Source organism: Oncorhynchus clarkii, chromosome 1 (genome assembly GCF_045791955.1).
Source record: "Oncorhynchus clarkii lewisi isolate Uvic-CL-2024 chromosome 1, UVic_Ocla_1.0, whole genome shotgun sequence".
Lineage (NCBI taxonomy): Eukaryota > Metazoa > Chordata > Actinopteri > Salmoniformes > Salmonidae > Oncorhynchus > Oncorhynchus clarkii.
Window position 1 is genome coordinate 54,598,666 of NC_092147.1, and position 13,216 is coordinate 54,611,881.

Below are 13,216 nucleotides of genomic sequence, written 5' to 3' on the forward strand. Positions count from 1 at the left end.
CTACCAGAGAAAACATTGCTTTCTTCTTTTGGTTTGGGAGGGAATGAGTCCCATCTGGTCCGTCAAGTCTACACCAATACAAAGGACGTATGTAAAAGTCAGGATGGAAATAAACTTTTCATAAACCCTTAAAACATTGGAAAGAACTTCAAAACCAACTATATTATTTTCCGTGGGTTGTATTAGCAACATCAATGATTACACACACACACATAATAACACAATGAGTTCTGGTTCCTCCAGAAATGTCCTGTACCTCGGGCCTAAAAAGAGTCCAGCCCAATAAAGGAGTTCAGGGAACTCCCGTGACCTTAGTCACGCAATGTTTGTCCGTTCATTCCGTGTAGCGTAAACCCAGTATTAAACATACAATCAATATAACAATTATTTTACCACAGAACTTTAAAGCGCATCAACTCTTACTAAGTCCTCAACTACAACTAACTACATAAATCATCACAGTATACATCACATCAAAACAAATGAAATACCGTATACAAAAAGGTTGTGGTCAGTCAGACAATCTAATCCGTCAACAGATCTCCAGCGGAGAAAGGCCACGAAGAACGGAGAGGTGTAGTCCACGGACGCAAAGAGGGGATCCGATCCTGGGTAAACTCTATTAGCCTACAAAACACACGTTTAACGGCAACAAAACAAACGGAATAGAGAAGCTTCGGAACTGAGGGTTGAACACATCCTCATTCACGTCTCCATCACAACCCCATTTTTGCGCAGCTGATGCTGGCTATTTAATTGGGTATTAAAGGGAAAGCGCCCTATTGGAAGGAGAAGCACTGAGACGATTCAGAAAAATTCAGGGCCGTCACAATAGCACAATTTGAAATTGTGTTAATTACATTGAATAAAAGTAGACTCAGAGCTAGAAAATTGTACATTATACACTACAGTGGAGTAACAATGGAAAGTAATTCTGCTTTGAAAGTTGATCAACTTGTAACCTCACTTTTGAGTAAATGGCCCTTGAAAGATTTGGTACACCTACTGGAAAGATTTTCTTTGTCTACACCTATTCAGCATCGTTCACAGTGTCACACTAAGCTTTAGCCCCACCCAGCTCTTTAAGGATTCACATGTGAGGCCATGTACTAAACAACCAAAGATTTCAAGACTAAAGGCTGGTTTACACTACGGGTGTGTTCATAAATTCAATCTCGAGTGCCAGAATGTGTTCGTAAACTCAGAGCATTGTCAGATTGTCCGTTCATAAGTTCAGAGCGTTTCATTCTCGGAGCGTTCAGAGCGCACACTGGACGCTCTCAGCCGAAGAGTAGGGTACACAGTGCCATCCGTTTTGTTACTAAAGCACCTTATACCACCCACCACTACGACCTGTATGCTCTAGTCGGCTGGCTCTCGCTACATGTTCGTCACCAGACCCACTGGCTCCAGGTCATCTACAAGTCTATGCTAGGTAAAGCTCTGCCTTATCTCAGTTCACTGGTCACGATGGCAACACCCACCCGTAGCACGCGCTCCAGCAGGTGTATCTCACTGATCATCCCTAAAGCCAAAACCTAATTTGGCCTTTCCTTACAGTTCTCTGCTGCCTGCGACTGGAACGAATTGCAAAAATGTTATCTCCCTCACCAACTTTAAACATCTGCTATCTGAGCAGATAACCGATCGCTGCAGCTGTACATAGTCCATCGGTATAAAGCCCACCCAATTTACCTACCTCATCCCCATACTGTTTATTTTATTTACTTTTCTGCTCTTTTGCACACCAGTATCTCTACCTGCACATGTTCATCTGATCATTTATCACTCCATTGTTAATCTGCTAAATTGTAATTATTCACTCCTATGGCCTATTTATTGCCTACATACCTTTTGCAGACAATGTACATATATTCTTTTTTTTCTACTATGTTATTGACTTGTTTATTTTTTACTCCATGTATAACTCTGTGTTGTTGTCTGTTCACACTGCTTTATCTTGGCCAGGTCGCAGTTGCAAATGAGAACTGGTTCTCTACTAGCCTACCTGGTTAAATAAAGGTGAAATAAATAAAAATAAAAAAAATAAAAAACTGTCTGCATATTTGCAATCAAACGCCAGAATTTTATCCATCTCCTTAGCTATCATACTCTAATTCCACCGTATATTCAGCTGATTTCAAAATTTGGTCCTCCAGAAAGTGGAAAGGGTTACATTTCTCATCAACATTCTAAACCAATATAAATACAACTGCTGCTGGCCAAAATGACCATGAGAAAAAAAATACCATTGCAAAATAATGCTTTTTATAAATTGATGGAAATACCAGTAGATATAAATACATTTGACCATCATGCTATAGGTTAATTTGCATCATTTTATGGAATTAAATTGGCCTGTGTGTATTTTCATTAATCATCATGCATTTTATTTATCCAACACATCAATCACAATCACACAGCATACAGAGCCTATTTTGAGCGAAATTTCTCCTACAGCTCCTCGGCTGGTTGCTACTGGAGTAAAACGTGCTTTTGTAAGCACATTCATTGTGCCACAATTCTAAATGCAATTGCATGTTAAAAACAGTTTTGGTGCATGATCAAGAAGAGCTGCTATTTTTATTTCTCAACTGGTAATAGAAGCGTGCCTCCCATTCACAATTCAAGTGCAGGGAAGAGGCTATCAGCGAGTCACCCATCAATGAGAGCTGGAGGAAGTATGCATTTTGAAAACATAATTAATAGTTTGAAACCTGAAAGTTTTATTTCATATAGGCATGTCTTAACTTGCTTTAAAGTAGCCTACAGGCAAAATCCGACCATGGAAATGTGGAGGCAATACTTTTATAAAGACTTTATAGGCCGCATGTCAGAGTTTCAAGTTTGGGCAAGTTTACAATTTATCCTACCATTGCTACCGTTCTGCGCGGCAGTTATGATTTTCATAAGCACATTTTCGTAGAACAGTTTAATTTCCATAATAACATTTATTTTTGTATCATTGTTACATGGTTAATCATAAAAATCTGAATGAAAATTATTACATTTTAAAGTAAACTAATGTGAGATCACCAGCATATGCCTTACGGAAACATTGATACACTGTGCTACTTTCGCAGATAAAGAAATGAGAGCATGGTACTCATTGCCTATAAGCTAATGCAACAGTTGGCCTATAACTTCCATTGCTCTTTTACACCGAAGATTGGTGATTAGCAAGGGGGAGATTGTTGTAAACAAAAAAATCTAATAGCTTACACCGATTAACTATAGTTTTAATAAACTCAGCAAAAAAAGAAACGTCCTGTCACTGTCAACTGTGTTTATTTTCAGCAAACTTAACATGTGTACATATTTGTATGAACATAACAAGATTCAACAACTGAGACAAACTGAACAAGTTCCACAGACATGTGACCAACAGACATGGAATAATGTGCCCCTGATCAAAATGGGGGGGTGGGTCAAAATCAAATGTAACAGTCAGTATCTGGTGTGGCCACCAGCTGCATTAAGTACTGCACTGCATCTGCATTAAGTACTGCACTGCACCAGATTTGCCAGTTCTTGCTGTGAGATGTTATCCCACTCTTCCACTAAGACACCGGCAAGTTCCTGGACATTTCTGGGGGAATGGCCCTAGCCCTCACCTTCCGATCCAACAGGTCCCAGACGTGCTCAATGGGATTGAGATCTGTGCTCTTCGCTGGCCATGGCAGAACACTGACATTCCTGTCTTGCAGGAAATCACGCACAGAACGAGCAGTATGGCTGGTGGCATTGTCATGCTGGAGGGTCATGTCAGGATGAGCCTGCAGAAAGGGTACCACATGAGGGAGGAGGATGTCTTCCCTATAGCGTACAGCGTTGATTGCCTGCAATGACAACAAGCTCAGTCCGATGATGCTGTGACACGCCGCCCCAGACCATGATGGACCCTCCACCTCCAAATAGATCCCGCTCCAGAGTACAGGCCTCGGTGTAACGCTCATTCCTTCAACGACAAATGGGAATCCCACCATCACCCCTGGTGAGACAAAACCGCGACTCGTCAGTGTAGAGCACTTTTTGATAGCCCAGCGACGGTGGGTTTGTGCCCATAGGCGACATTTTTGCTGGTGATGTCTGGTGAGGACCTGCCTTACAACAGGCCTACAAGCCCTCAGTCCAGCCTCCCTCAGCCTATTGCGGATAGTCTGAGCACTGATGGAGGGATTGTGCATTCCTGGTGTAACTTGCGCAGTTGTTGTTGCCTGCCTGTACCTGTCCCGCAGGTGTGATGTTTGTATGTACCGATCCTGTGCAGGTGTTGTTACGCGTGGTCTGCCACTGTGAGGACGATCAGCTGTCTGTCCTGTCTCCCTGTAGCGCTGTCTTGGGCGTCTCACAGTACAGACATTGCAATTTATTGCCCTGGCCACATCTGCAGTCCTCATGCCTCCTTGCAGCATGCCTAAGGCAAGTTCACGCAGATGAGCAGGGACCCTGAGTCAGTAGAAAAGCCTCTTTAGTGTCCTAAGTTTTCATAACTGTGACCTTAATTGCCTACTGTCTGTAAGCTTTTAGTGTCTTAACTTTAACTACCGTTCCACAGGTGCATGTTCATTAATTGTTTATGGTTCATTGAACAAGCATGGGAACAGTGTTTAAATCCTTACAATGAAGATCTGTGAAGTTATATTGATTTTTACAAATTATTTTTGAAAGACAGGGGGAATGCGCGCCCCTGAGCACGCATAGAAGTCCCTGCGCTGCTCTGCATTGGAAAGATAATATAAATTCAGCAATTTATTTCTTTTTTTGCTGAATTTATATTATCTTTCCAATGCATTCCCCCAACATTATCAGGACAGAGAAACCAGACACGTGCTCATTGCTCACATGGAGCACTCCAAATGAAAGTCAATGAAAAAATGGTTGTGAAAAAACTTGTTTCTCAGAAGCGTAGCAGGTTATGAACTCTGCAAAAAACTTTTCCACTCCAATAATGGGAACGGTAAATGGCTAATTAATACATGCATTAACATGACAGGGATTAATGGTACAGACCCCTCCCTACCTTCTTCTTGTCTCAATATTGAAAATTATACATAAGACACATTATCGTCACACATGCTTTTAACTGGTAGCCGCAACTCAATAATCAGCTAGGCCTATTGCCACGCACAATGGCCAAATTGCAGGCTTCCCAAATAGGCATAGACCTACATGTGATTAAAAATAATCCACAGCAACAATTTTTTTAAATGATGAAGCTAATGATCCTTGACTTCTATGTGGCTAACTATTATGAATGATTTTATTTATTTCTCTATCGACAAATGTATTTCCATTTACTTCCCTATTGGACCCACAGCTATGCCATTTCTCTTCTGTTCTTTTGGTTAACATATCAAATTTCTGTTGTTGCCCAGAAGCCAAAAGGCACCATCCCAGTTATATTAGCAATGCATCCTAGTTGTTGCAACTTTAGATTCCCCTTCTTTCAAAGTCACTACAATCTCTGTCACATATGGACCATCTATCAGGTGCGTTGTTTATCATGGCATTTTCCCAGGTGCACTGTTTAGAATTGCGTTTTCCCGCGAATTGCAATTAGGCAAACGTTTTATTGGCTGCTTCATTACATGAGTTGCATGTTCTGTTAAGATTCATTGCCATAATCTAAATACGATTTATGTCATTATGAGCACCTTCGGTGGATGCCCAAATGAGTTATGCACCCAATTCCAATCAAAGTTGGAATTTTTAGATAATTTTGAGAAAAAAATCTAAAAATGTACTTAAATGTGTGAAAGTTACATATTTCTAAAAAAATATTTTTGAATCTCCTTTTCAGTCGAATGTTGCCGAGGGGTTCCGCTAGCGGAACGCCTGCCCTAGAAAGGTTAATTAAGCACAAAAATATTCTGATTTATAACACAGTACACACGCACGTTCCACGCTGGCTTCCCTTTATAAATCACAATCAACTCAAAATTTGGTGTACGTGAGCGAGCGTCTTGTCCCAACCTTTTAACGCCCATAGTTTCCTATAAATAGTCAGTGAAACGCACCTAACCATAGTGACTGTATTACGACAATGACGGCAAATCCCGACAGAAAGGCAGAAAAAATAATAATAATCCCAGTGTGAAATGGAAGTTCTTGTAGGGAAGGTTGAAGCAAGAAAAAAAATATTGTTTGGTGCTGGCTCAGGTTGGACCCTTTCAGAAAAAAAGTTTAAAAAAAAAAGACGTGGTCCGACATAAAAGTGGAGGCCAAAAGGCGCATAGCCTTACACAGACACAAGTGTTTGTGCCACAGGCGGGGGAAAGGGGACACAGGAGCTCAACCCCCTCGATGAGCGACTTGCCAGTATTATATATTATTGCCTCCACGGATATGTTCTGATTTTGGCTAGGCTACAATTAAGTATATATTTTCAAAATACATACTACCTCCTACTCATTGCAAAGTGGTGTGTGAAGCACTGATGAAGCCTGCTGATGAAGCCGTTGTCTATGCATTTGCTATTTGAGATGCTGTAATAGCAGCTCTGGCGCTGTCTGACAGATTTTCCGCTCAAAGGCTCTGTATCTGTATGCTGTACGGGTGCTAAATAAGATACATAAAGAAAACTGTACACACGCGACAATTTAATTCCGTAAAACTATGTAAATTAACCTATAGACCGATAAGCATGACCAGTCAAATGTATTTACATCGACTGGTATTTCCATCAGTGAATAGGCTAAAAAGCATTATTTCGTAATGGGATATTTTCTTCTTCTCACAGACAATTGGCCAGCACCAATTTTATTTATCGGCTTTTCTATTTATTTAGTTTTAAATCGGCCAAAAGCAAAAATTTAATCACAGTGTAGTTATCACAAAACTACCATTAAAAGGACCTGATCATCATCATAAAGGTAAAAATACAGCAACAATGCTGTAACATTAGTAGGAGGAGATATGAGTATTTAAAATTATTGGCCACGGATATAAAGTGCTCCGCACGTCATTTTTGTTCAAATGGCAGAGAGAGAGTCAGGGAAGCGAAAGCAGCGAAATCCGGCATGGCAATACTTTGAGAAGTTAAATGAGAAGGTGGTAAAATGCACTCTCCGACGTGGAATTGAGCTACAGTGGCAGTACAGGTGCAATGCTTAACACTATAACTGCTAAAACAGTTCATCTGACCCCTTTCAATTTTGTAATTTCAATAAATAATAAAAATAAAAAAAAACTTGAACACACCTGTCCCTGACTTTTCCTAAATATGTGTATTTTAGCAGTACTTTCAGATAAATATCCTAAAAGAAAAAACTCTGACCATTTCATCCTTAAAGCGCCATGAAGGTCTAAATGACCGCATGCATATTTAACAGTAGAATAGCCGGGCCTTGAGGAGTACCAACAGCCACCAGTCTAATAAATAACTAGAAAAGCCTGGCCTTGTTGGACCTCCCTTCATGCTCATTTCATTTGGTTGTGTTTATGAAGGTGTTAGGTAACATTAGAATATGGAATGTAAATATTTGAAAGAACATAACATGTTTCATTAGTTTGTTCCAGTAGGCTATATGTAAAAACCAAAACCCACAAAAAATACAGAAGTTAAAGTGTAAATACATAAATACAAAAGAATACCATGTTCTTCATTCACAACTGGAAATGACATAATTATGCATCGTTCGCATCAACTCACCCATTATCCAACATAATACTATACTTTGTTTATTTAATCTGTTGTTATATGTGTGAAATTCCTTCGTTTAGGTTCAGATTTGAGGCAATTATCAAGGTGATTATAAACTGGGCATGGCACATTCAACTATCGGAGCAGAGCAGGCCGGGGAAAGCCATTCAAAAAATCAGTTCAGTTTGTGATATTAAAATTCAAACAATGACAGTGTGTTATATAGACTTATTTAGGAAAAGTCAAGGACGGAGGGGGGCATGACTTTCAAAAATTAAACACTTATATTTGTTTTGTCATTATGATGCTCTCTGCCTTTCTCGTGTTAATATCCACAATCACAAATAAATCCATTCATATTTTGTTTGGGAAAGTCATAAAAATATGATACAAGGCAAATTATTTAAAAAGAACAGAATAGCATGTGATGAGTTTTGTTTATCTGTGCTTTAGTACCAGGGCTAGGGCTGTGCCATGCCATTCTATGACTGTGCATTGCCAATGAAATTAACTTGTTCATTCAGCAGACATCACAGGCCCTGCCATACCACAGTCAACACACATATTTTACAGTATGAATATAATGGAACAGAAGAAAATATCAATTATATTTTCGCCAAATGGCTATTGCTGATGAGGAATGCACAGAGCCACAATCAATCGAGGAAAAATTTATTTTGAAGCAGAGACCATTCGTGCAATTTGTAGAGTTATTTGGCAAGGTTCATTAGAGACCTTGGAATCTGCTCCTTCTGATACGGCATAGCAATCAATACGTCTGGCCTGCATAGACCTCTGTAGGATGATATGGAAGAAGTGCTATTTGGTAGGCTCCTCGCTTCTTTGCCAATGTACACCATCAATGCAAGGTGCGCATTGGCAAAAAGTCAAGGGGTCTGAATATTTTCCCAATGCACTGTATCTACAACCAGACTACAAGATTCCATGTGGATAAACCGTGACGGCCAGGATGGAGAAATTCCTCTGCCAGTACAAAGCACGAGCTCTCATATGTGGCGTTAATAACAGATTGTTGGTTTTCTATGAACACGCTGTCATACATCACTGCAACGAGCCATCACATTGATGATAAATAGTGGGACATGATGTCCCATGCATGTAAACGTTAAGATCATTTTTTACATTTGTCACATCCTTATTGTGCATGCGTGCGCATATTGACAGAACAGAGTGCTGGTGGAAACAGAATCAAAGCAATGGCATCGTTTCCCACGGCAACAACAAAAACTACAAAGGACTCTGGACAGACATCCATAGGAGCTAAAAGGGCTCACGCGCACACATGTCAGACGGTCATGCTCTTATAGGTGACATGGCAGAAGCTGTCACTAAGCGCTCTATATCGCACACACAGAGGAAATAAGTCATAGTCAGACTGTTGCATTTTAAATCCATCTGAGCATATGGATACAGTGGGGCAAAAAAGTATTTAGTCAGCCACCAATTGTGCAAGTTCTCCCACTTAAAAAGATGAGAGAGGCCTGTAATTTTAATCATAGGTACACTTCAACTATGACAGACAAAATTAGAAAAAAAATACTGAAAATCACATTGTAGGATTTTTAATGAATTTATTTGCAAATTATGGTGGAAAATAAGTATTTGGTCAATAACAAAAGTTTATCTCAATACTTTGTTATATACCCTTTGTTGGCAATGACAGAGGTCAAATGTTTTCTGTAAGTCTTCACAAGGTTTTCACACACTGTTGCTGGTATTTTGGCCCATTCCTCCATGCAGATCTCCTCTAGAGCAGTGATGTTTTGGGGCTGTTGCTGGGAAACACAGACTTTCAACTCCCTCCAAAGATGTTCTATGGGGTTGAGATCTGGAGACTGGCTAGGCCACTCCAGGACAATGAAATGCTTCTTACGAAGCCACTCCTTCAATGCCTGGGCGGTGTGTTTGGGATCATTGTCATGCAGAAAGACCCAGCCACGTTTCATCTTCAATGCCCTTGCTGATGGAAGGAGGTTTTCACTCAAAATCTCACGATACATGGCCCCATTCATTCTTTCCTTTACACGGATCAGTCGTCCTGGTCCCTTTGCAGAAAAACAGCCCCAAAGCATGATGTTTCCACCCCCATGCTTCACAGTAGGTATGGTGTTCTTTGGATGCAACTCAGCAGTCTTTGTCCTCCAAACAGTTTTAACCAAAAAGTTATATTTTGGTTTCAATCTGACCATATGACATTCTCCCAATCTTCTTCTGGATCTTCCACATGCTCTCTAGTAAACTTCAGACGGGCCTGGACATGTACTGGCTTAAGCAGGGGGACACGTCTGGCACTGCAGGATTTGAGTCCCTGGCGGCGTAGGTGGTAGGCTTTGTTACTTTGGTCCCAGCTCTCTGCAGGTCATTCACTAGGTCCCCCGGTGTGTTTCTGGGATTTTTGCTCGCCGTTCTTGTGATCATTTTGGCCCCACGGGGTGAAATCTTGCGTGGACCCCAGATCGAGGGAGATTATCAGTGGTCTTGTATGTCTTCCATTTCCTAATAATTGCTCTCACAGTTGATTTCTTCAAACCAAGCTGCTTACCTATTACAGATGCAGTCTTCCCAGCCTGGTGCAGGTCTACAATTTTGTTTCTGGTGTCCTTTGACAGCTCTTTGGTCTTGGCCATAGTAGAGTTTGGAGTGTGACTGTTTGAGGTTGTGGACAGGTGTCTTTTATACTGATAACAAGTTCAAACAGGTGCCATTAATACAGGTAACGAGTGGAGGACAGAGGAGCCTCTTAAAGAAGAAGTTACAGGTCTGTGAGAGCCAGAAATCTTGCTTGTTGTAGGTGACCAAATACTTATTTTCCACCATAATTTGCAAATAAATTCATTAAAAATCCTACAATGTGATTTTCTGGATTTTTTTTTTCTCATTTTCTCTGACATAGTTGAAGTGTACCTATGATGAAAATTACAGGCCTCTCATCTTTTTAAGTGGGATAACTTGCACAATTGGTGGCTGACTAAATACCTTTTTGCTCCACTGTATATACCAAACATTAGAAACGCATTTTGCCCTCAGAACAGCCTCAATGAATCTGGGTGTCGAGAGGGATGCTGGCCCATGTTGACTCCAATGCTTCCCACAGTTGTGTCAAGTTGGCTGGATGTCCTTTGCCTGGTGGACCATTCTTGACACACGCGGGAAACTGTTGAGTGTGAATAACCCAGCAGCATTGCAGTTCTTGACACAAGCCGGTGAGCCTGGCACCTACTACCATAACCCGTTCAAAGGCACTTCATTTTTTTGGTCTTTCCCATTCACCCTCTGAATGGCACACATTCACAATCCATGTCTCAATTGTCCAAGGCTTAAAAATCATCCTACTTCAACATGTCTCCTCCCCTTCATCTAAACTTATTGAAGTGGATTAAACAGGTGACATCAATAAGGGATCACAGCATTCCCCTGGTCAGTCTATGTCATGGAAAGAGCAGGAGTCCTTAATGTTTTTTACACTCAGTGTGTGTGTGTGTGTGTGTGTGTGTGTGTGTGTGTGTGTGTGTGTGTGTGTGTGTGTGTGTGTGTGTTGATTTATGTGTGTGTTAAAGGTCCAGTGCAGTCCAAATTATGTTTTACCTGTCTTTTGTATCATGTACAACAGCTGATGAAACTAACACTGTAAAAACTGTGATCAGTGTTTTTCCTGATCTTCTAATCAGCAGGTTTGCGTGGGCGGGAGTTTCGGCTTGCCTGGTGACATCATTATGCAGGTAAATTGGTTAATAGACCAATAACAAAGAGAGTTCCAAACTTCTCTGCCAATAACAGCTAGTTTTCCCCTGCCCACTCAGACCACTCCCAGACAGTCCTAGCAAAATGTTTGCTTGCTAAATAGTTATTTGCTAAAAAGCTATTTTCGTCAATTTTAATGGAAAACTATTACAGTAAGGTACTCAATTCTTACCCAGAAATTATTTGACATTTGTATAAAAACGACTGCATTGGGTCTTTAATACTGTGCACGTCCTGTGTGCAGGGGTGGGGGAAGGGAGACAGGGCGTCATGGCAACGCAGGACTGAGACGAGGCTGGTTGCCATGGAAAGAGAGCTTGGCGACCGATGGGTGAAGGAGCAAGAGAGAGAAAAAAAAGAGAAAGAAAAAGAGGAGATACTGAGCGTGTGCAGTAATGGAGCACCAGGGCAATGTCAGACAGAGAGAAAGAGAGAGAACACTGAAAATACACCAAATAAGAGGAGAGAGAAAAAAAAATGAGAGAACGAGAAAAATTGAACGAGAGAGGGAGAGAGAGAGAGAGACCCCGTTAACGCAAAGCAACAGTATAGGTAGACTGCATTCATTCAGGATTCATATAGCATGTCTAGAGCATTCAAGGCTGTCTTTGCTGCCCTGAAACTTAAACGTTTGACCATTTTTTCTACAAATCTTGCTAGAGGTTCTGTCCTCACGTAGGTAAATATTTTCTATGGCTCCTTATGTATTACCAGAGTAGTCTGGTAAATCTTCACACAGAGTACATCTGAAATGGCAACACATTCCCTACATAGTAGCCATAAGTTGTGAAAATGGTGACATTTCAGACACAGCCTGTTCAATATTATTTTTAAAGACAACCGTTATCTAGCACATCTAGCATCAACCACCTTGGAAAAAAACAATTAAAATAAACCAAATATGGCCTATACTGTATGTCCTGCACCTCAATAATTGGGATAGTTGCTGGGTCTCAATAGTCTCACCGCACCTAAAACGCAGGTCGGGTGCATCTCAATAGTCTCAATTCAACTCAACTACAGGTTTGTGCATCTCAATAGTCTCACCTCAAACACAGGTCGGGTGCATCTCAATAGTCACACCTCAACACAGGTCGAGTAAAAGAGATATGCAGGATGCCCACAGGGATTTGGCCTCCACCTGTCCATTTGTATAATGTCAAGGAGAGGATAAATAATGACATTCATCCCTAGTGTTCTGCTATGGTCAGGGGTCAGATGCGGAGGTAGGTTATGACAACCGTGCGTGTGTCTATGCGTGTGTCTTTTAGTGTGTGTGTCTCTGGGTGCCTGTCTGTCTGACTGTGTGTGTATGTGTTGACTCACAGGGTACGGTGCGGAGGTAGAGGTTGTCTCTGATGATCTGCTGGTGGTCGTGGTCCACGGATCCCTTGGAGAAGCGCAGATTGAGGTAGTGCCGGAGGTCCTTATCCACCATGCCCCCTACACACACACAAACAGACAAGGTTAAAATACACACTAGAAAACACACACAAGCAGGCAAGCAGACGCACACACTCACACACAAACACGTGCAGGAAGGAAGGCGCACAAACAAACAAACAAGTAGTAAAACACAAATACACATCACAGTAATTGTGTAACTGAAGGGGACATGGACAGAGGCCTATTATATCACATCTCACAACTGTCACAGTGTACTGAGTCTGACAGAGTGCATTGAGTCTCAATCTGGCAGTGTATCACCTCATCCCTATATCTCATGACAAACCAGTTTACACCAGGGGGGACAAACTCAATTCCTTGAGGGACTTTCATTTTGTGTCCAATAAAGACCTAAATAACCAG

The 13,216-nt window shown here is 41.1% G+C and overlaps 1 protein-coding gene across 1 annotated transcript in view; it reads right to left on the bottom strand.

Annotated features, from left to right (window-relative positions):
* Window positions 1–13,216, bottom strand: part of LOC139409025 (membrane-associated guanylate kinase, WW and PDZ domain-containing protein 2-like) — a 358,317-nt gene that overhangs the window by 315,900 nt on the left and 29,201 nt on the right. The window contains exon 2 of the mRNA XM_071153671.1: window positions 12,734–12,850. Within this exon, the coding sequence (XP_071009772.1) occupies window positions 12,734–12,850 (117 nt within the window). The remainder of the gene's footprint in view (window positions 1–12,733; window positions 12,851–13,216) is intronic.